The sequence below is a fragment of the Rutidosis leptorrhynchoides genome, chromosome 3 (assembly GCF_046630445.1).
Source record: "Rutidosis leptorrhynchoides isolate AG116_Rl617_1_P2 chromosome 3, CSIRO_AGI_Rlap_v1, whole genome shotgun sequence".
Lineage (NCBI taxonomy): Eukaryota > Viridiplantae > Streptophyta > Magnoliopsida > Asterales > Asteraceae > Rutidosis > Rutidosis leptorrhynchoides.
In genome coordinates this window covers 436,784,380-436,808,986 of record NC_092335.1, presented here as the reverse complement: position 1 = coordinate 436,808,986, position 24,607 = coordinate 436,784,380, and the positions used below count along the sequence as shown (strand labels likewise).

General features: G+C 39.4%; 2 protein-coding genes across 2 annotated transcripts; one reads left to right on the top strand and one right to left on the bottom strand.

Moving 5' to 3' along the window:
• The first annotated feature begins 1,838 nt into the window (after positions 1–1,838).
• On the top strand, positions 1,839–4,513 carry LOC139897902 (uncharacterized). The gene is made up of 7 exons (XM_071880614.1): positions 1,839–2,420; positions 2,887–3,003; positions 3,153–3,331; positions 3,432–3,525; positions 3,842–3,919; positions 4,004–4,105; positions 4,184–4,513. Exons 1-7 carry the CDS (start codon positions 1,956–1,958, stop codon positions 4,316–4,318), a joined length of 1,170 nt encoding a protein of 389 aa, XP_071736715.1. The 5' UTR covers positions 1,839–1,955; the 3' UTR covers positions 4,319–4,513.
• Positions 4,514–5,393: 880 nt separating this feature from the next.
• On the bottom strand, positions 5,394–23,981 carry LOC139897901 (rho GDP-dissociation inhibitor 1-like). Its single transcript, XM_071880613.1, has 5 exons — positions 23,533–23,981; positions 23,356–23,422; positions 22,618–22,836; positions 11,972–12,096; positions 5,394–5,671 (listed from the first exon to the last, which is right to left on the bottom strand). Exons 1-5 carry the CDS (start codon positions 23,722–23,724, stop codon positions 5,591–5,593), a joined length of 684 nt encoding a protein of 227 aa, XP_071736714.1. The 5' UTR covers positions 23,725–23,981; the 3' UTR covers positions 5,394–5,590.
• Between the last annotated feature and the right edge of the window lie 626 nt (positions 23,982–24,607).

Here is a 24,607-nt window from a genome sequence, read left to right as displayed (position 1 = left end):
TATTACCAACAACGTTCTTGGCGAGTGCAAGACGCACCGCAACCAAAGCTTGTGATCCAAGAGCATCCAATCGGCATCATTCATGCCTTCGGGTTTGGTCTTCAACAAAGGTTGGTGAAGTTTTTTTTAATACAAGTAGTCTTCTATTTGCATATTCCAAAAGGCAAAGTCTTTGCCATCAAACCGCTCAATCTTCAATTTACCGTCTTTCGCCATCGATCCCAACTCGAACCTTGAGCTCTAGATACCAATTGTAAGGATTATAGGACCCAAACAATAAGATTAATCACCCACTTCGACAAACGAAAGACAATAAAACAAAAAATTAAAGAACGTGATATTTAACGTGGTTATATGTAATCGAATGTCGATTACTTTAATCCACGGACCAACTAAGGAGATTTTATTGATATAATTCGTGCACATTCATGAGGGTTACAATAGGATGCTAATATAGGCCAAACAACTTGGAGAACAAGAAAAATCTTAAATATGGAAACTGCCTGTCAGACGCTAGCGGCGTCGCGCCTATATGGGGCCGCGTCGCGCCTCCAAGGCAAAACTCCGGACATACATTTTCTTCAAACTGATGCTCTGTTCTTGTGTTAGGTCGCGTCGCGCCTTCCAAGGCCGCGGCGCGCCTCATCCCTTGAACTGATTCCTTTGACTTTTGTTTTGATATCCTTCACATCCAACAAAATATCTTTGGTATACAACGGGACATGTGTCGAGTTTATTATTGCTTTTCCGAGTATTTCGGTCCATTTATCGTTATCATCAAACCACTCGAACACCGTCTCATCTTCATCCCCATACGCAAACATGGACACCTCGCAATCCACATTCTGACTTAAATAGTCGAACAAAGTAGATACATAAACGCCGCTAACAACAACATCCAACATATGGACAGTTTCGCCGTTGTGTTGCTTCATATCATCAGTAAAAAACTCACCGACATGAACGTCGAGGTAACAATGTTTGTAAACACCATATTTTTGAAGTGGAATTGTATAAAAATGAGAGTGATATGTGAAATATGAGATTGAAATATGAGAGTAAGTGAAGTTGTATAAAAAATAAGAGTGTTTAGTTATATTTATATTTATATTGGTTAAAAGTAGAAATTTAGAAAATATAAAAACAGAAAAACTATTTAATTATTATTATTATTATTATTATTATATTATTATTATTACTATTACTATTACTATTACTATTATTATTATTATTATTATTATTATTATTATATTATTATTATTATTATTTAATTATTTAATGAGATTGAAAAGAAATATTATTATATCAATATATTTAGTTTTGGACGGAGGGTAGGGAGTATCAACTAATTCTGCCGTTGGGTGACGGACTGAACATTTCAAAACAGTTCGGGTGGCCAAGTCCAAACATTTTGCCTTTTATTGTAACTTCACTTTTATACTGGTGGATAAAATACTCTAAAAATGAGCCAAGTCCAAAACATTTTGCGTTTTCTTATTTTTTTCCCCGTAAAATAAAATAAACTGTCCAAGTGGAGACTTCGTGGAGCACTTTTATTTAAATATTTTAACTTAAAAATTACATATATTTTTCGTTTATTCCAATTGAAAATCATATTTCCCTTTTGTCTCTTGTTCTAACATATACTCTTCCATTGGTTTGTAATTCAAATTCTCTCCAACACCCATTTGGTGAAACGTTCAAAAACATCGAATTTAATCTTAAAACATGTAATCACCTAGTCATCAGTACATTTTGATCTTTCTTGATTTTTCTGTTTCTATATATATAAATAACCCTTTTTTTTCTCATTTCTTTTTCTTGAAGGAACCCGGATATTAATTAAGTTTCTTGATTCTTCAAGATTAATTAACATTTTCTTGGTTTCTTCCACATTTGAAAGAAAAACAAAAAAAAAAACACAATCTTTTGTTGCAACACCCATCAATCCATAGATGTATACAACTCAAAGAAACAGGGATTTACCCTTTGAAATCCAACCAGAAATACAATATTTAAGGCCAAGTATTCATGCAAGAAGGGCAAAAATTGTTGTAAAGTTTCAAGATCTTTATGGGTTTATGGAAGAAGGTAATGTTGATGATGTGAATATATTGAATGATGTGAGGGAAAAAATGAGGGAACAAGGTAAAGTTTGGTGGGCCATGAAAGCTAATAAAGGTGCAAATTGGTATTTACAAACTTATGCATCTTCTGCACTTAGATTTTCTAATTTAGTCAATGGGTTGACCCTAAAAAAGCTAATTAGAAAAGGTATCCCACCAAGTTTAAGGCCTAAGGTATGGTTTTCTTTATCTGGGGCTGCAAAGAAAAAATCTACAGTGCCTGATAGCTATTATGATGATCTAATAGCAGCTGTTGAAGATAAGGTCACCCCTGCCACTAAGCAGATTGATCATGTGAGTCTCAATTGGTTCTTAAATCAATTAAAGTTTGAATCTTTTTGTGTGCCTTAGATCAATTATACCATTTTCATTCTATTGCTTTTCATTTGACCGAATATAAACGGGTAAACGGATAAGGTTTTCTAAGAATGTATGTGGCCTAATAAATTTTACCATTTTCCTTTTATTGGTTTTCATTTGACCGAGTATAAACGGGCAAACAGAAAAAGTTATTTCTGTTCAAGCTACCTGGATAAAAGAAATATGTTTTATTCAGATGTACATGACCTAATTGGGTTATCACTTGACCGTTTCCGACCTCTTTTCCTACAAAGATATGAGATAAGTTGCTAGTGAGTTTTGAACCCGAGACCTTTTTTGCGGATATTGAGACCCCAAACACTTGAGTGTTGGCGAAAATTGGACCCACAAGATGTGTAACATAGAAAAACATCGTTATTTATTTGTCTTGTACGTGCAGGACCTGCCACGAACGTTCCCTGGTCATCCATGGCTAGACACCCCGGAAGGCCATGCTGCAGTAAGACGTGTTCTTGTTGGGTACTCTTTTCGTGATTCAGATGTTGGTTATTGTCAGGTCAGTTTTTTAAATGTTTTCTTCCATTTCAGACATACATACATGTATATGTATATATATACACAATAGGAATAATGGGTAGATGTATTATTGTTGTGACAGAGATGAGAGATGTATTGTTGTAACAACTTGTATGTTCTTTATTGCAGGGTTTGAATTACGTGGCAGCATTATTGCTACTTGTGATGAAAACCGAAGAAGAAGCTTTCTGGATGTTAGCAGTTCTCCTTGAAAACGTATTGGTGAACGATTGCTACACGGATAATTTATCAGGCTGTCATGTTGAACAAAGGGTGTTTAAAGATTTGCTGACCAAAAAATGTCCAAGGTATTATTATCCTTTAAATCTATAATCCATTATTATGTGTAGTCATGACAATATCTTGGATCCTTCTGTGTATTTATAGTTTACGGTTGAAAAATTGCAGGTTATCAGCTCATTTAGAAGCTATAGGGTTCGATGTGTCTCTTGTTGCCACCGAGTGGTTTCTTTGCCTATTTTCTAAGAGCTTGCCTTCAGAGGTATACACTAAACTCACTGTCTGATACAAAGTGCGGATCCAGAAATATTTTTCTACGGAGTAAAATATTTGCTAAAAAAGTTTGAATAAGAATTGCGTAAAACATTGTTAAAACGTAAAAAATTGTAATAAACAACATAATAGCCTAAACCGGGGCTATAATGTCGTTTATTTTATTTTTCGTGTATAATAGTTAGTAACTTCACATTAAAAAAAAAATCTGTCGTCGTGGACTGCGTGAACCCGTCCATGTTGACACAACCTACAAACTAAATGATCCGTTTTCTAAATGTTTTGGATGTGTGGAACTTGTGCAGACGACTATGAGAGTGTGGGATGTTCTCTTTTATGAAGGCGCAAAAATCTTGTTTAACGTAGCTTTGGCTATTTTTAAGGTAAGGAGTTTTTACATGGTTCGGTACTTTTTTCAAAAAAAGAAAAGAAAAAAAAGGTATAACAGAGTTATGACATTGTTGTAGATTAGGGAAGAAGAGTTGTTGATGACATATTCAGTTGGAGATGCAATCAAGATAATACAAGATACCACACATCATCTATTTGATCCTGATGACTTGTTAACTGTAAGTATAAGTTTACACGCGCGCACACGTACACATGTGTTTTTCTTCACCTTATTAGCCATTCATTTATGTCTATAGGTTGCCTTTGAACAAATCAGCTTTATGACAACAAATATATCAAAGCAGAGGAAAAAGCAAGAAACGGCAGTTATGGCAGAACTTGATCAGAGGTTAAGGCGACTAAACACAAGTAAATTAAGTGTCATTAGTTGATGTATGTCACTTAAAGTTGGAAATTGTACTATATATGAAAAATGTCGTTTTGACACTTCACAGAGGGCGATCAAGGGCCCCGTGAATCGGTTTTGTGTGTTTCTGGGAGAGATTTGGGGTGTTGCAATGTAAAACCAAAATGTTTGTTCCAAAGCTTCCAAGTGTGAAATGTAACGAAGTTTTAAATTTTAATTTCAGCTGCAGAAATATATTTTCAGCCCAACATAATAATCATAATATTTCAGATACAGCATATAGCGATTCTGCTTGAATACACAATCAATAAGAATTTGACACTTCTAGGTGTTTGGATATACTTGAAAAAATCGATTATACGGTTTAGTTAACTAGAATCTTGTAATCAAGAGTCAAGAGTAATTGTTTTATAAATTAATGGTGTTTAAATTTGATTAAGGTAATCTCGTATTTTTATTGGTTGCTTGATCTCTATGATCTTCTGATGTACTCAAGAGTCAAGAGTAATTGTGTCTTACGCTGAAAAAAACTGATGAAAAGATATGAATTAACTAACTATATATAAAACTAGATGGAGGTCTAGAGGGCCAATTTCGTTGGGACAAAAAAATAAGTCTCAACAAAATTTTCTTAAAAAATAGCAAAAAGACGAAATTGCTAATGTCATGTTAGCGTCAACATGACGTCAATGGAAACACTATTCCCACCGACCCATTTAGTGGCCTACTGGCCTGATATAAGTAATAGAATAAACCTATACTATATATTTTTTTAATTTATTTATTTTAATCACAGCCTTCAAACTATGGATTCTTGAGGTTCAGTCTCTAAAATATATATCTTCTATTAACACAAACTTAAGTACTTTCTACTTATTATCATGATGCATTATTGCATTGTATATGTATCATCAATTAACAAAGTCTAGACTAAAATAGATGATGTGTACAAGATAAAGTCTTGATTAACTAAACTACACCAATAAATCTAGCCAAAAGCAAAAATTCAAACAAGCTCAAGAGTAACACAAAACAAACAATTAACATAACAGAAGGGAAAACTGCAAGCATAGAATTTCAAATAAATGTTGAAACAGAGAAATTAGGATTATTTAACCTTAATCTCACTCTTTATTAAGAATCAACACAAGTAGGAAAAAAAAAAACAACCCTTTCATTCAACAGCTTATGGCATCAACATTACAATTGAACTTGCCTACATATCACACTAACAAATTGAAACCTTTAGTTTAGGTTTTCTAATGTTTGTTCTATAAAAAAAACCATCGTCTTTTGTCTATTCAGCGGTAGCCCAATCCTTTCGGATGTCAAAGGAATAGCTAATCTCCAAGTAGCACTTGTTATCATCATCAACAAACTGCAAAAACACCATTTGAAGTTTATAATATTTGGACATAATTACTCAGATAGTCCCTGTTGCTCATCTAAATTTGCGGATATAGTCCCTAAATTGTTTTGCATCTGTCGTCCTTGTGGTTTGCAATTTTTGCGTTGATAGTCCCTCGGTCTAAAAATTGTTGATTTTCTCCATTAACTCCCTCACATGTCTGACACATGAGGGTATTTATGTCATTTTCTCTTTGACAGAGGGACTATCCACTCAAAAATTGCAAACCATGAGGACTACCACTGCAAAAAAAGTTTATGTGCAAATTTGGACAAACCACAGGGACTATCCGTGCAATTATTTATAGTATTTGAGACAAAACTTCATTTTGTTATAATTCAGTAGGCTTATAACTACCTTTAGTGGTTTGATTCTTGATGTTATAATTCAGTAGGCCTATAACTACCTTTAGTGGTTTGATTCTTGATGTTATAATTCAGTAGGCTTATAACTACCTTTAGTGATTTGATTCTTGATTTAGAATACTAATAATGAAGTGTAAGAACAAAGATGATAATGGAGAGAAAGAAAGAAACACTTTGTAAGTGTGAGAAATGGTGCAAGTTTAATGCTTGCATTCATGAGTATTTATAGCCTAAAATCTCAATATAAAAATACATACTTTGTGTACCAAAATTGACTATATGTATACACCAAAATTGACTATCCATATCTATATTATTATTATTATTATAACACTCCCCCTTGGATAGCAATTTTATTTTGTTGAAGATCAACTATAAATTACTGCCTCGTTAAAAACCTTGCTAAAGAAAACCCAGTGGGAAAAAACTTTAGCTAAGGGAAAAAGAGTGCAGCATGGAGTTGACTCCCCCTCAAGTAGACATCGCTTCAGCTGTTACATCTTTTGAACATGTCTCATGCCAATGTTATGAACGTGTGTTCTGAAAATAGCAGTTGGAAGTGCTTTCGTGAAAAGACCAGCAGAGTTTTTGCTAGATTGCACATATCTCATTTCAATCTGGTTGTCCTTAATGAGATTTTGAGTGTATGAGAAGAATCTAGGTGGTATGTGTTTTGTTCGGTCACTTTTGATATACCCTTCTTTCATCTGTGCTATGCAAGCTGCATTATCTTCAAAGATAGTTGTTGGACTTTTATCGCGTTCTAGTCCACAAGAATCAGTAATGAGTTGTGTCATTGATCTCAACCAAAAACATTCTCGAGTAGCTTCATGTAATGCAATCACTTCGGCATGATTTGACGATGTAGCAACAAGTGTTTGTTTTTGAGAACGCCATGATATTGCAGTACCTCCATTTAGGAATACATATCCAGTTTGAGATTTAGCTTTATGTGGATCAGATAAATAACCTGCATCTGCATAACCAACCAAATCTTGTTTTGATTCGTTAGAATAAAATAATCCTAAATCAGTAGTTCCTCGAAGGTATCGAAATATGTGTTTGATCCCATTCCAGTGTCTTTTGGTAGGAGCAGAGCTGAACCTTGCCAACAAATTAACTGCAAAAGAAATGTCAGGTCTTGTACAATTTGTAAGATACATAAGAGCTCCAATTGCACTAAGATATGGTACTTCTGGTCCAAGAATGTCTTCTTGATCTTCACATGGACGAAATGGATCAGCTTCAACATTGAGTGATCTAACAACCATAGGAGTACTTAATGGTTTTGCCTTGTCCATATTGAAACGTTTCAAAATCTTTTCAGTATATGTTGTTTGATGTACAAGTAAACCATTAGGCATATGCTCAATTTGTAAACCAAGGCAATACTTGGTTTTTCCGAGATCTTTCATTTCAAATTCTTTCTTTAGAAGTTGAATGGCTTCATGGATCTCTTTATTTGTACCTATGATGTTAAGATCATCAACATAAACAGCTATGATCACATATCCGGATGTTGTTTTCTTAATGAAAACACAAGGGCAAGTAAGATTATTTGTATACCCTTTGCTTATCAAGTAATCACTTAATCGGTTATACCACATACGTCCCGATTGTTTTAACCCATATAAAGATCTTTGTAATTTAATCGAATACATTTCTTTGGGTTTTGCATTTGATGCTTCTGGTACCTTAAATCCTTCAGGTATCTTCATATATATATCACTATCAAGTGATCCATATAGATAAGCAGTCACAACATCCATGAGATGCATTTCTAAATTTTTAGAAACTGCCAGACTGATTAAGTACCTAAAAGTAATTGCATCCATAACAGGAGAATAAGTTTCTTCATAATCAATTCCCGGTCTTTGAGAAAAACCTTGAGCTACAAGTCTAGCTTTATACCTTGTAACTTCATTTTTCTCATTTCTTTTTCGGACAAAAATCCATCTGTATCCTACAGGTTTCACATCTTTAGGAGTGAGAATGATGGATCCGAAAACTTTTCTTTTATTGAGTGATTCTAATTCAGCTCGTATTGCTTCTTTCCATTGAGCCCAATCATGTCTATTTTGACATTCAACCATAGATGTTGGTTCTGGATCATCATCATTATTCATGATGTCATATGCAACATTAAATGAAAATTTCTCATCAAGATTTTTCATTTCATTTCGGTTCCATAATATTTTTGAATATGCATAATTGATTGCAATTTCTGTATTGACATCATCAATCTCCTCTGCAGTAGGAGTACTGATTTGTGGTTCTTCTTGAACACTTTCTTTTACTTCATTATCAGCTGATTTTCTTTTTCGAGGATTTTTATCCTTTGAACCGATTGGTCTTCCACGTTTCTGACGTGGCAAAGATTCATGAGTGACGTTATTGCCAGCTTTTGGAATTTCAATTCGAGCTGGAGTATTTACTGCTGGTATATATGATTTTGTCACCGTTTTTGTATCTGTAAATGCATCAGGCAATTGATTTGCAAGTTCTTGTATATGCATTATCTTTTGAACTTCTGTCTCGCATTCTTTTGTGCGAGGATCAAGATACTTTAATTGAGGTTCACACCATGAAACATCATTTTCTTTATTTTTCATTTCTCCCCCTAATCTAGGGAACAATGTTTCATTAAAATGACAATCAGCAAAACGTGCTGTAAAAACGTCACCTGTCATAGGTTCAATATACCTTAATATTGAAGATGTTTCATATCCAACATATATTCCCAACCTCCTTTGAGGACCCATTTTTGTACGTTGTGGTGTCGCAATTGGAACATACACTGCACAACCAAATGTTCTAAGATGGGAAATATTTGGCTCTTGACCAAAAGCAAGTTGTAGGGGGGAATATTTATGACTTGCACTTGGTCTGATGCGAATCAATGCAGCAGCATGTAAAATTGCATGACCCCATATAGATACAGGGAGTTTTGTTCTCATTATCAATGGTCTAGCGATTAACTGTAAACGTTTAATCAATGACTCGGCTAAACCATTTTGTGTATGCACATGAGCAACAGAATGTTCAACAACAATTCCTATAGACATGCAATAGTCATTAAATGCTTGAGATGTAAATTCACCAGCATTATCAAGTCTCACCCTTTTAATGGTGTAATCAGGAAAATGAGCTCTCAATTTAATAATTTGGGCAAGAAATTTTGCAAATGCCACATTACGGCTTGATAACAGACAAACATGAGACCATCTGCTAGATGCGTCTATTAGAACCATGAAATATCTAAATGGTCCACATGGTGGATGAATTGGTCCACATATATCACCTTGAATTCTTTCAAGAAACATTGGTGATTCTTTCTCAACCTTAAGTGGTGAGGGTCTAGTTATCAATTTTCCAAGAGAGCAAGATGTACATGGAACCATTGTATCATGATGGATTTTTCTATCCTTTAGTGGATGTCCATGAGTACATTCAATAATCCTTTTCATCATTGTTGATCCTGGATGGCCTAATCTGTTATGCCATAAACTGAATACACCAGGATCAATATATTTTTCGTTAACTACCATATGTATTTCTGGTACATTTATATGTGTATAATGTAATCCAGAACTAAGTCTTGGCAGTTTTTCAACCACATGACTCTTGTCAGTGATACTTAAATATTTCTCATTTTCTGTTGTCACTGACTGATAATCATACCCGTTAAGGTATATGTCGGAGAAACTCAATAAATTTCTGCTTGACTTGGGAGAAAATAAGGCATCATTTATTAAAAATTTTGTACCATTTGGTAGTATGAAATTTGCCTTTCCTATCCCTTTTATCAAGTTAGCAGGTCCTGATATTTTATGTATAGTTCCTTCCGTTGGTTTTAGATCAATAAAATATTTCTCGGATTTAAGTATAGTGTGTGTAGTTCCACTGTCTGCTATACAGAGATCTCCACCACTTGATTGATGTTGTATTCCAGCAAAATTCATATTGAACTTTATATATAAGAAATAAATAGTGAGTACATTAATATTACACAATATTTTAAACGCAAATAGATAGTACTGAAACATTTAGCAAACATAATGACAAAGACAGACGATATTAAATCGTTTATTTTTCAAAAGACACACAACTTAAACATTCAAGAAATCTTCATATAAATCAGATGGTTTCTCAGTGACTGTTGGATCAATATTATCCACAAAATTTACTTCCTTTTCTTTACCTTTCAGCGAATCCTGATACATCTTAACAAGATGTTTAGATGTTCGGCAAGTATTAGCCCAGTGGCCCATTCTACCACATCTGTAGCAAGATTCTTCAGAATTTTTAGAAGAATTTTCTTCAACATCTTGTTTAATGGGCTTGTTTTGTGGTTGATATTTATATTTTCGTGGATTACTATTTCTTTGACCACCACGGCCACGACCACGACCACGTCCACGCCCATTACCATTACCATAAGGATGGTTTCTACCATAGTTATGGCTTTTGGCATGATGATGGTGATGGTTATTATAACCACGACCTTGCCCGCGTCCTTGTCCCTGTTTATAATTATTTGCAGTATTTGCTTCAGGGATTGCAAGTGTACCAGTAGGACGGGATTGCTGATTTTTCATTAATAGCTCATCATTTTGCTCTGCAACTAAGAGATATGAATTAAGTTCAGGATATGTTTTGAACTTTAGCATTCTCAAATTTCTTTGCACTGTGATGTTTGCAGCATTCATTGTGGAGAAAGTTTTCTCCATCATGTCTGCATCACTAATTTCATGTCCACAGAATTTAAGTTGTGAACATGTATTATACAGAGCTGAGCTGTATTCATTTACTTTCTTAAAGTCTTGGAACCTTAATGTTCTCCATTGTTCCATTGCAGCTGGAAGTAAAATTTCTCTTTGATTATTGAATCTGCTTTTGAGACCTTCCCATAAAACATGGGGATCTTCTACAGTCACATAATTATTTTGTAAGCATTCATCAATATGTTGATGAATAAAGCAACATGCCGTAGCTTGTTCTTTTTCAGAACAAGTGTTGTTTTCATTTATGGTTTCAAGAATGCCCATTGATTTAAGATGCATTTTTACTTTTATAACCCATGGCATGTAGTTGTTTCCAGTTGATTCTAAAAGAGTAAATTTAAGCTTTTCCAGATTCGACATTTTCTATTATCAAAAATTAAAACAAACATCATGATAAATTAGAGTCAATTTATATTCATAAGTATATAAACATTAAACATAAATTTAATATAACATAAATGATAAGTAGGTGACAGTGTCGACCATGTGTAAGCAATCATAAATAAATGTTATATAACAAAAATATAAATATTAGTAAACATAAATGAAAAATTTGGCGACAGTGTCGACCATATATTTTTTCAGGTGGTATAACCGACCTATATCATTCTGGTGGTATAACCGACCATATATCATTTTGGTGGTATAACCGACCATATATCATTTTGGTGGTATAACCGACCATATATCATTTTGGTGGCAGAGCCAACCATATTTAGTATTAAGATTATCGTGCTGATAACGTGTTATAATTCAGTAGGCTTATAACTACCTTTAGTGGTTTGATTCTTGATGTTATAATTCAGTAGGCTTATAACTACCTTTAGTGGTTTGATTCTTGATGTTATAATTCAGTAGGCTTATAACTACCTTTAGTGATTTGATTCTTGATTTAGAATACTAATAATGAAGTGTAAGAACAAAGATGATAATGGAGAGAAAGAAAGAAACACTTTGTAAGTGTGAGAAATGGTGCAAGTTTAATGCTTGCATTCATGAGTATTTATAGCCTAAAATCTCAATATAAAAATACATACTTTGTGTACCAAAATTGACTATATGTATACACCAAAATTGACTATCCATATCTATATTATTATTATTATTATAACACATTTTACCTTTGTTTTAGCAGAGTATGAGCCTCTTGCAAAATAGCCAGAAGGGGTTGTGTCCTCGGGCATCTCATACGTGTACGGTTCGGGCTGTGGACTAAAGGTTCCAAGCATCTCTTTTGTGTTATCCACTACAAACATAATAAAAAAAGTTAACTAATAATGATACCGCAACCCGCAGGCGCACCGCGAATGTATGCGGACAATCACTATTGTGCGTATGCGTGTTCTTGTGTGCGGTATGCGGCGTGCGAATGCCTTTGTTCCCGGTACGGCGGTTGCTTAGCTGTCAAGTAGATATCTTTTCCATAATTATATCCGTGATTCGGGGGAGTCAGTTATGGATGAGATTATGATGATCTGGGACGATTCAAGAATTAGGGTTTGCCTATAAATACAAACCCTGATCATCGTTTACCGGACACAGCACATTACGTAACCATCGCATACGATACACATTACGTAAAATAGCATCATTCAGCATCTTTTCAAGGTTAACAGGTTAGTCTTTTGTAAGCTAGTACCTACGACCTTATTTGGGGCCTTCCGATCAGCGACCGCTATCGAAGGTGGACTTAATCACTTGGCCACCCCGCCGACATCATCATGTCGGCCAGGGTTATTCACGGTAGCCGGACCGGAGAGCCACGTTCTAAGATCCTTAAACCCCTCTTCACGTATTGAGCAGGCATATTAAACCGCTCGGTTAAAATATGCATGATCAAGTGGTGCTTTCATTGAGAGTCGAATTAATTCAAGACTGTTTAATTGCTTTTTCTTTTAAGGTTTTGAATTGTATGACTCGTTATTTACAAAATTTTTGAATTTTTTCTTTAACAGTATCATGACTTCCGAGGAATCATCGGAACATACCCAAACAGATGTTCAGAACGCACCGTCTGGTAGTCAACATACACCGGTTATGACTACGGAGGCCGCTACTCAGGCGGGATACACGATATACCCTCCACCTATATCCGGCGAACCCTTTCAGAGGTACAAGCCGATATATTCAGACGGGGTCACACCGCCAAGAGCAAACTCACCAGTCACAACCACGCGGCTGGACTTTTCGTCAGTGGATCCAAGGGTCATCTTTGCAGGCGTTGGCGGTGGAACAACGGGGCCGCATGTGGTTTGCTGCGGCCAGGTACCTATTTACAGTACCACTGTTTCAATACCTCTGCATACGCAGAGCATTCAGCAGAATTCGTCATTTACACCGTTGCAACCTTGGCAACCACCGCGCCCAGTTTCACAATTTTTAACTCCTGCGGATGCGCAGGCGTTACTTAATAGTTGGGGATTTGGGGTCATCCCAGATGCGAACTCTCATTGGGCGCCGATAACAGCGCAGCAGCAAAGCACAGCGCATACAGTTGGGCTTTTAAGTGTGTATCCTCAAGTTTCGCAGATATCTGCGCCACAGGTTTCGCTTCCTTTACAGCCACCTGTGTACTCTGCGTCTTCAAGTTATCCCTCTTTTCCAACGCAGCAGCCTTGGTCATATCCGCGGACGCAGGGTCAACCTTGGCAAAATGTTCAAGGGCAGGCAAATCTTGCAAGTCAATTCATGCAGGCCGCACCTCCCGATATGGTTCACTTATTTTCACAACCTGACTTTGTTCAGGACATGATGAAGCGTTTCTTTGCAAATTTGAAAGGGGATCCTGTTAAACCACCCTTCGAGCTACCGACTACCTTTGACAAGTTTCCTCCGCATATATCCGCGTACCCGTTTCCATCAGCACCAAAGATACCTAGCACGTTGGGTACTTACAATGGCCTGACCGATCCAGATGATTTTTTACAGCGCTTCGAAGGCGCAATGCGCACTCAAGGCTGGGTGGATCCGGTTGCGTGTCAGATATTTCCTATGACACTACAGGGTATTGCTCGTGAGTGGTTTAATAAGTTGCCGGCGGGTAGTATTGCCGGGTTTATGGATCTGCGGACGAAGTTTTTACTGCAATATCAGAATCAGAGACCACGCAAGCGCACTCACATTGAATGCCATGACATCGTGCAGAAGCCCAAGGAATCTTTGGGCGAATTTCTCACAAGGTATACTAATGAGTGTCTGCGTATACCAGATCTCAAACCAGAGCAACAGATTTCCGGACTCATACATGGTATAAACTCAGAACGTCATCCAACACTGGTAAGGCGTCTGCGCCATACAGTCCCAACAACTTATGCCGAGGCGCTTAATGAATGCCACGACTATATGCGGAGTGGCGAAGATAATGACATTCCAACAGCTAGCTCACGCAACGAGAGAAAGGACGATGATGATCGTTCGCGCGATCAAGGTCGCGGTAACAACTCTCGTGGAAGGTATCCTAGCGGTGGTCCAATCAGGAATGATAAAGGGAAATCAAGTGGCAATTATCGAAACAATAATCAGCGCGGCATCAATAATCAGAACTATGCGCTACTAAAAAGTTTGTCCAAAACGCCCAAGGAAATTTTGGCAACGGAGTCAGTATGCGCGACCTTCGCGGTTCCAACTCCGCTTACAGAATTTGGCAAGCGGGACAAAACAAAGTATTGTGAATTTCATGACGATTATGGTCACGACACCAATCGATGTAAAAATTTGATGGAACGGGTTCTGGAAGCGCTTCGCGCAGGCAAGTTGGATCATCTAAAACCACCTAAAAAGGACAAGGGAAAGGCCGCAGAAGAGGCTCCGAAGTCTAAGACTTTCGCGTGGCAGAAAGTTGACAAAGCGAAAAATGCCGACTTAACCATTAACATGGTTGACGCAGAGAAAATCAGCCAGCGGAGAAAGTACAACGATCATCAGGATTGGGAGCTTCTCCCGATCACTTTCCCTCCTGTAATGTCAATTGATTCTATTAATGAGCCCATTATCATCAAGTGTCGCATCCCCGATTGCGGAATCCAGGTTAAGCGCATGCATGTTGACACTGGCAGCGGTGTCGATATTATGTATGAGCATTGTTATCGTTTCCTTCCGGCAGAAGTCAAAGCGCAGTTACGTCAGCCTGATATTACGCTATCAGGGTTCTCTGGAGAAAACTCGTGGCCGCTAGGCCGAATAGAATTAATGATAGAGCTTGCGGATGACAGGAACCCGCAGATGATCAGGCGTGAATTGGTCGATTTTTATGTGGTTCGTTCAACTTCACGATATAATGCACTGCTAGGGAGAAACTTTATACGGCGTTTTAACATTATCCCATCGGTAGTGCATGGTTTGATTAAGTTTCCCACAGTAGGAGGCGTTGCCACAGTTGCGTCACATCAAGCAACCGAGCTGTGTGGCTCTGTCGCGTCTGTAAGCGCTCCTAGCGTAGGAGAGCAACTTGCAAACTGTGCAGTAATAGCAAATCGCTTGCATCCGGATAGGCGAATTAAAATCGGCGCAGGCTTGTCAGCCGAAATGAAGGGCAAGTTGCATGGAATACTGTCAGCTAATGCAGATATTTTCGCATGGCGCGAGTCAGACATGACAGGGGTTCCGCGGGATATTGCGGAGCATAAGTTAAACGTTAATCCATCATTGACACCCGTTAGGCAAAAGAAGCGGCATATGGCCCTAGACCGCAGTGATTGGTTGTGCGCAGAGGTGGACAACCTTGTCAAAGCAGGCATTCTGCGGGAAGTGCGTTATCAGACATGGGTTGCAAATCCTGTGTTGGTAAAAAAGGCTGACGGTAACGGGAGGATGTGCGTTGATTTCAAAGATATCAATAAGGCATGTCCCAAGGACAATTACCCTCTCCCGGAGATAGACTGGAAGGTAGAATCACTATCGGGATTTAGGTACAAGTGTTTTCTGGACGCGTACAAGGGTTATCACCAAATCTTAATGGCTGCGGAGGATGAGGACAAGACTGCTTTTCATACGCCGCAGGGTATTTATTGTTACACGAAGATGCCTTTCGGTTTAAAGAATGCTGGCGCGACCTATCAGCGTGTAATTGACGCAGCATTCAAGCACCAAATCGGTAGAAATCTTGAAGCGTACGTCGACGACTTGGTAATTAAAAGTAACACCGAAGAAGACATGCTCGCAGACATCCTGGAAACGTTTGCATCTCTGCGCAGGATCAACATGAAGCTTAACCCGCTAAAATGTAGTTTTGGGGAAGAGGAAGGCAAGTTTTTAGGTCACGTGGTGACAGCGCGGGGTATCAAGGCCAATCCCAAAAAGATTGAAGCCATTGATAATTTGCCATCTCCGAAGACAAAGAAAGATGTGCAGAGTCTAACGGGGAAGCTTGCGGCTATCACACGGTTTCTGTCGAAAGCCGCAGAACGACAGTTGCCATTCTTCAATACTTTGAAAAATTGTTTGAAGAAAAAAGACTTCGTATGGACTCAGGAAGCGGAATCAGCCTTTCAGGAGATGAAAAAGGTGCTTGCAGAATTACCAACACTTACTGCGCCAGTATCAGGAGAAACGCTAACGCTGTACCTCGCGGCATCGAAGGAAGCTGTCAGCTCAGTCCTCATCGCGGATCGCGGAAAGGTAATCCATTAATTTACATGCTTTATTTATATCGCAGAAATTTAACGACTGAGGTTTTTCTCAGACGCAAATGCCGGTCTACTTCGTAAGCAAGACGCTGACATCAAGCGAAGTAAACTACTCACCAATAGAAAAGCTTGTATATGCGCTGGTCCATACGGCGCGGCGTTTGCGCCGATATTTTCAAGCACATCCAATCGTGGTTCTAACTGATCAACCAATCAAACAGGTTGGTAAACGCCTACTTTGCGGCAATGACCGGGGTTACCGCATTGACTAACGCAATCATTTTTCTTTCAGGTGTTGTACAAGCCTGAGATTTCTGGCCGAATGGCTAAGTGGGCAGTTGAATTAGGTGAACATGAAATAAATTTTTCTTCGCGCAGTGCGGTTAAGGGTCAAATACTTGCTGATTACCTAGCAGAATTACCTGCGGAGGTCGAGGCATCAGCAGAACATCAGGATCCACCTGCACCAACTTTGTCACCATGGGAATTGTACACCGATGGTGCATGCAGCGCATCTGGTGCAGGTGCCGGTGTAATTTTAACAGGCCCGGATGGCGAAGAGCATACATACGCACTGCGGTTTAATTTTGCTGTTACAAACAACGAAGCAGAGTATGAGGCTCTGTTAGCATGTATGCGCATTGCGCATAGGTTAAATGTTAAAATTTTGCACGCTTATGTGGATTCAAAGCTAGTATGCAGTCAAGTCAGCGGAGATTTCGAAGCGCATGACATAGCCACGCAGCAATATCTATCGCTTGTTCACAACCTCGCTGACCAGTTTGAAGCTTTTCAAATCTCCCACGTAATGCGGGGGCAAAATAAGAAAGCGGATGCGTTAAGCAAACTGGCTGCCTTGGCTTTTGATCATATGGGGAAGAAAGTTCTAATAGAAGAACTCAATGCGAAATCCATTGTTATGATGCCTTTAGTGGCACCAGTCGAGGAATCAAGCTCAACATGGATGACGCCCATCGTGGCTTTTCTGCGGGATGGCACTTCTCCTGCAGATTCCGCTGATGCAAAGAAAGTCCGCGTTAAGGCACCGCTGTATGCCCTTGAGGATAACGTCCTATATCGAAAGAATTATTTGGGACCGCACTTAAGGTGCATTGGCCCGAAAGAGGCGGAGGAAGTTGTACGCGAGGTGCATGAGGGTGCATGCGCACTCCATTCGGGGCACAGGTCCATTGTGTCAAAAATAATGCGGCTAGGATATTATTGGCCCACCATGTACGCGGATACTGCGCGCATAGTTAAGCAATGTGAATCATGCCAAATACATGCACCTATTAGCAGAGCACCTGCGCATCCAATGATACCAGTCTCCTCACCGTGGCCATTCTGCAAATGGGCAATCGACATAGTCGGACCATTCCCAAAAGGCCGAGGAAACATCAAATTCTTGATTGTTGCAATCGACTATTTCACAAAGTGGGTCGAAGCGAGACCGCTGGCAGCAATCTCAGGAAAAAGGGTTCGAAATTTTGTATGGGAAGACATCGTCTATCGATTTGGTATACCAAACGAAATTGTTAGCGATAACGGTACGCAGTTCGCGGGTAACCCTTTCCGCAGCTGGTGCGCGGAGCTTAATATTAAGCAAACTTTTACATCTGTCGCGTATCCGCAGGCGAATGGCCAGTGCGAAGTCACCAACCGGGATATAGTAGCTGGAATCAAAGCTAGGTTGGGTCATGGTCGCGTTGGTTGGGTGGATGAACTACCGAAGGTTTTATAGGCGCATAGAACAACACCCAAAGCAAGCACTGGTGAGACCCCGTTCAGTTTGGTCTATGGATCAGAAGCTTTTGTACCCGCAGAAATTGGGGTACCAACGTTCCGCATACAAAATTTTGATGAGCAAAATAACTCTGAAGCTTTGCGGGAAAATCTTAATTTACTGGAGGAGCGCAGACTCTCTGCGGCTGTCAACGAAGCAAATAACAAGCAAAAAATCGCAAAGTACTATAATCAGCGTGTGCGTTCGCGCTCTTACAAGTGCGGTGACTTGGTTTGGCGTCAAAACTACGCAAGTCATGCGGAGGATACTGGGAAGCTGGGCCCCCGTTGGGAAGGTCCATACAGGGTAGCGAAGGCAAACAATACCGGGGCGTACCATCTCGAGACACTAGATGGAAAACCTGTTAAACGCACTTGGCATGCGACGTTATTGAAAAAATGTTATATGTAGCTAGGTGGACCTGATCACTCCAGTTTATTGTAGCACATTATTTTTTCTATGTATTTTTCGTCCGTTTGGATGTGTCGCGGTTGTAATTGTGATTAATGCCAATTAAATATTTACTCGCGCATACTTTTGTTGTTTAAATCTTTTTTGTATGCGGTTCCTGCCTACTTAAGGGGTGTCCTCTAGCCCCGGTGCGGCAGAAGCCTGTTTGGTTACAAGGCTAGACGTTAACGGCAGGCAAAGGGAATTGGTTTTCCCCTAGCCAAGCGCCACGCAGACTAGATGGCTGCAAAGTCGACTTAAAAAATTACAAGCATTGGTTTGCTTGTGCGTAATTACTCTCGCATTGGTTTGCGTGAGGAACTCAAAGCATAAAAACATTGGCTTGTTTTTAGTTGCGTTGCTTACCATACAGCTATAGTGCACCTCTAGTACATGACAAAGCGATAACGCAGTAGCTTTCGAGTCTAAATTATTAAAGGGTAATTGTTAAAGTATTGTTTTATTTTACGCAGTAATACCCGCATACGCATGAGTTTTGGTTAACTATGCGCATGGGCATGCGGTTCACATTTTGTTTTGATTCGCGATATATAAACAAATAAACACACTACGCATGCATATCAGGAATATATATACATCAAATTAAGTTGTTACATAAGAGGTAATTGTTTGTAACGCCTGCCCAACACGGGACTTAGGGCTGCAAAAATACAAATACCTGCCTAAGCATAGGACTTACGGCGCAATCCAACACTAATAATCCTCCTTTAAAAACCCATCGATTGACATGTTCGGGTCCGCAGCGAATGCGTTGATTAGGGGGATAGGGATGGACTTGATGGCTTCTTCCGCCTCCATTAACGCTGCAGCCGTTCCCTCTTTTAGCTTCTTTTGAACGATGTCGGGGAACGGCGGTGTTAGACCGCAAGCTTGGATTACCTCCTTCACAGCCTTGTTGATCTCATGGTCCCTGACCGCATCAACGTAGGCATTGAACTTGTCGGACACAGGCTCTGAGTCCATCACCTTTTGCGCAATGGTAGGGAGTGCGGTGCGCAGTTTCGCTAGATCCGCCTCTGCCAGCTCGCGGTTGGTAACCGCGTCATCCCTTTCCCTCGTAACTTTCTCAAGCTCCGAACGCAAACGTTCTGCATCCCCCTTCGCCTGCTCAACCGCACCAACCAGCTCACGGCTCTTTTTTCTTTCCTCAATCAGCGCGGCTTTGGTTTCATTCGCGGTCGACTCAACCGCCTTGCGCGCCTCCTCAGCAGCATCCCTATCCTTCTTGACCTGATCTACACCCGCCTGCAGAAGTCCCAGCTCTACCTCTTTGCGCAAAGCTAGCTGGTATATGCTGGAAGAGCGGCGGGCCTGATCCGCAAACATGCCGAAAAATACAAGGCCGTTTTGAATAAAGGCATTGTGTGCCTGGTTAAACGGTAGAGCGGCCAGTTGCTCGCGGAATTCGTCCGGAAAGATTTGCTGCAGGAACGCAGACTGCTCTGCGGCATTTTCTGCGGAAGACTGTGTGAGTTGGCTGAGGTTGGCAACGCGGAAGCTACCTTGCGGAGGAGTTGGTGTGGAATCGGAATCCACGTGTATTGTCTTATCCTTTGATGTGGCGGTAGCTTGGAGATCTGGGTTGACCCGCTGGGTGGACGGCTGCGTCTCCTCCACATGCTCTGCATATCAGTAAATAGTTATAACGTGAACTTTATTATGCGGTGAAGACGCAAGAAATGGGCGCTTACCAGTGATGGGGGGAAGTAGTTCTGCGGAGCGTGGCTCGATTGGAACAAAGTTATCGTTCCGCATGTCCTCCCTTTGTTTGGGAGTCATCTTCTTCTTCTTCTGCTGAGCCGCAGAGGTCTCAGCTGCTTTGCGTTTGTTGCCGGATGCCGCCGGCGATTGCTCCACGTTTTCGCTAGTTTTCTCCTGCTCTAGCTGTACGTTCACATCTTGCTTGCGGAAGGAGATCCCCGCAATCTCTTCCGCAGTCAGCACCTTCTTCATCCTCATTTCTGCAAAGATACGCGCATGCGTTAGATAATATACATACAAAAACAGTTTAGTACGCGATTATACTATTCCTACCCTTTCCATCCGGTCCGACTATGGCTGGGCGCACATCCTCCCATGGCCAGTGTGCGGATATCTTCCCTAGCCGCAGCATTACGTTCCCATATGATCGATGCACTAGCTGTGCGTTTGCACACTCCGCTAATAGTTTCCTTTCATCCTCATCCAGGGCGGGGGTCTTGTTTACATCCTTCTCCACCTTCTCGAACCATATCAACGTTTGCGGGAAGTTTGCACTCACCACAGTTTGGTCGACGAAAAAGAATGTCTCTTTCCAATTCCCCGCATTCGATTTTGGGGTCTTGGTGAAGTTTTGACGAGCGAAGAAGGTGAACCACGATTTGTGGTGGTGAGCTAGTCGGTATAAATGGCAAAACACCTTCACCAGGGGCACTTTCTTGAGTGCAACGCACCACATCTCGAACAAGACTATTTTTCCTATAGCGTAAGGGTGTAACTGACCTAATCCGACCTTAAAATGATCTAGCACGCCCAGGAAGAAATCAGTGGGAGGAACCCTAAAGTTGCCATGCTTAAAAGCATGTTCGTAAATAGCCACCTTTTTCTCCGGTGGCTCGTGGGCTCGCTGATTAGACAAAGGGGGCACCGGATTGTACTTGGCTAAGGGAGGATACTGTTTCACTAAGTAATCTATGTGCTTCTGCTCTATAACAGACTCTACGCTATCTACATACGTCTCGTTAGCTTTAGTCATTTTCTAGGAGTAATCGGATGAATACTAACCTTTAAATGGTGGCCGGAATGTTCGATTTTTGATCGGAATTCAAATTGGCAGCGTAACGAGGAAGCTTGAAGCAGGGAAGTGGAAATGAGCTGCGAAATGGAGTATTTATAGGGCAGATTGGATGGACTGGTGTGATCGTGGCTGTACACGTGTTATGCAATCGACGGCCAGCACTTTATTTGTGCGCGTGGATGCCAGTTGGGTATGATTACATGTGCGCGCGTGGTTGGCACGCGCCTGACACACTGCCACTTTATGTCATGTCCGCCGAATGGGCTTCTGCGATTGTGACAGGCATTTAATGGCATCGAGGCGCACGCGGAATATTAAATGCTAGCCGTTTTCTTGTTTTTTCTTTCGCTTAATAGTTTGATATCATACGCCTCGCGTCATATAACATCAAACTGGGGGGACATAATGATACCGCAACCCGCAGGCGCACCGCGAATGTATGCGGACAATCACTATTGTGCGTATGCGTGTTCTTGTGTGCGGTATGCGGCGTGCGAATGCCTTTGTTCCCGGTACGGCGGTTGCTTAGCTGTCAAGTAGATATCTTTTCCATAATTATATCCGTGATTCGGGGGAGTCAGTTATGGATGAGATTATGATGATCTGGGACGATTCAAGAATTAGGGTTTGCCTATAAATACAAACCCTGATCATTGTTTACCGGACACAGCACATTACGTAACCATCGCATACGATACACATTACGTAAAATAGCATCATTCAGCATCTTTTCAAGGTTAACAGGTTAGTCTTTTGTAAGCTAGTACCTACGACCTTATTTGGGGCCTTCCGATCAGCGACCGCTATCGAAGGTGGACTTAATCACTTGGCCACCCCGCCGACATCATCATGTCGGCCAGGGTTATTCACGGCAGCCGGACCGGAGAGCCACGTTCTAAGATCCTTAAACCCCTCTTCACGTATTGAGCAGGCATATTAAACCCCTCGGTTAAAATATGCATGATCAACTAATTATTGCAACTACATAGCTATTGTTATCAAGTTATCATATTTAACACGCTCGTTTGTAACTTAGCATTTTGGCAGAAAATTATTCTTTCCAACCCAACCGATCCAGACCCATGCAATAATGACCCACTTTGGCTGGGTTACCTTTGACACCAGTTTTCCAAACATTGTTGGTATACTTGAGGCCTGCAACGATGTTATGGCTGACTTGAAACGAGAACCTGAGGCAGTAACGACACCCTTCTTTTAGAGTAAACCAACGGCCTTCGGGTTTGCCGTTTTCAGGTATGGGAAGAACAATATCAGATCGCCCAGGAGACACAATTGAAAGGCTAAGGATCTTTACTTCTGGTTCTAGCGATTCTGAAACAAAACGAAACCACAGTCTCAAACATAGTGGTTATCAATTATGGCAAACGAATTCAAGAAATTAAACATGTGGTCTCTATAATAAAAGAGTATATTTCACATCAAACGAGTAAAATTGGTAAAATGGAAGAAATTAGCTAAACATAAACCGGGTGAAACACTCGAACATAATGTCTTCAAATGGTTACAACCTTTTCTAATTTGCTTTTATTAATAGAATTTCATATTTTTTCTGTGATACCACATTTATATAGTTGCGAAATGAGTCCATTTGGCCCGTATGCAATCGACAACGGAAAGAAATACCATCCCTTATTCGAACAGTCACTATAGGATTTTACCATTTTACCCCTAGCTAATCAACAACAATATTCTAGCAGCATTCATTGATCAATTCCATTAGACTACATGGCAATAATTCAATCTATTTTGGGCACATTCTTGTACATGTATTCATGATAATTTAACATATACAAATAATCATCTTAAATTCTACAGAATTAACAATAATACCTCCAACATTGTTAATATCAACATTTCCAAGAAGCTGTTCCTTCCACTTTCTCAAACTCTCATCATCCTAAAATTCACAAACATATGTAACATAAATTATGATACAAAGATTTAATAATAATAAGAGTACATTAAAATAAATTATATTAACAAATGATAATAATGATGAAATTATACCTTATCTTTTTCAAATTGCTCTTTAAGGGTACATTGAGGACCCAATTCAATTTTATTAACTTCTGCATCTTCATCTTCTGTTTCATACAAAGAAGACTCACTCTCAACTCTTTTCATATTACCATGATTTTCTTTCTCATCACCACTTTCTTCATACCCACTTTGCTCTCCTTTCTTTTCTTCAAAACCCATTATTCTGGAACAACAATCAGCTCCAACATGCAATTAACACCCTAATCAACTCTGACCCACATCAAAGATTTGACTTTTAACAAAAAAGGTCAAATCTTTTTGACTACCCACTTGGTAATTCACAAAATCAAGGCCAAGAAAGTAGAAAAAACTAAAGGGTTTGTGTTGTTTTGGGAATCTTGAAATGTGTGGTTTGTTTGGGAGTTCAAGAATCCAAGAAATGTGAGGGGAAAAAAAAAAAGAACTTTTATTTGATTTGGGAATGGGAATTGTGGGTTTCTAATTGAAGTGTATTTTGTTGAAATTTTAGATTTAGATGTTTTGAATGGATAAGAGAAAATAGAGGTGTAATTGGGGGTTGAAAAGGAATAACGGAAACAATTAAGAAAGGAAGAGAGAATTTGTGGTGATCCGAGTCGTGTGTCCTACAAAATAACGGGAGCCCACGGCTATGGATGATCGTATACAAGTTTTCAACTTATGTAATGTTAAACTTAGTTAGAAACTACGTAATAAATACCAATACCAATAAAGTTTTATAAGAAAAATTATATGAAAATGCATTTAACTTTCACTAAATTTATATTTTATGCATTCAACTTTAAAATCTTCTATTGTATGCATTTAACCTTTTAATTTGTTCTATTGTATATATTTAACTTGTTATAATAGTTAACCCTTCAATTAGATATTTACATTATTAGTCTTTCATATTTTTAAATTCTAATTTCATATGTTTTTTCATCATGAAAGTTCAATGCATTTTCGTATAATTTTCCCTAAAAAAAAATTCATAGAAAATTAAATACACATTTTCTTTCTAAAATTTGTTAGTTTACATTCGCAAACGACTTGTTCCTTGTTCGAATGCCTCAAGACCGAT

What these genes read in the sequence shown, in the direction of transcription:
- LOC139897902 (XM_071880614.1), top strand. Translation starts at nt 1,956, where the DNA reads ATGTATACAACTCAAAGAAACAGGGATTTACCCTTTGAAATCCAACCA. An exon ending in CAGATGTTGGTTATTGTCAG is followed by an intron (nt 3,004 to 3,152) that starts GTCAGTTTTTTA and finishes TCTTTATTGCAG; the next exon opens with GGTTTGAATTACGTGGCAGC. An exon ending in CTAAGAGCTTGCCTTCAGAG is followed by an intron (nt 3,526 to 3,841) that starts GTATACACTAAA and finishes GAACTTGTGCAG; the next exon opens with ACGACTATGAGAGTGTGGGA.
- LOC139897901 (XM_071880613.1), bottom strand. Translation starts at nt 23,724, where the DNA reads ATGGGTTTTGAAGAAAAGAAAGGAGAGCAAAGTGGGTATGAAGAAAGT. An exon ending in AGCAATTTGAAAAAGATAAG is followed by an intron (nt 23,423 to 23,532) that starts GTATAATTTCAT and finishes TGTGAATTTTAG; the next exon opens with GATGATGAGAGTTTGAGAAA. An exon ending in TTGGAAAACTGGTGTCAAAG is followed by an intron (nt 12,097 to 22,617) that starts GTAACCCAGCCA and finishes TTATGTTTGTAG; the next exon opens with TGGATAACACAAAAGAGATG.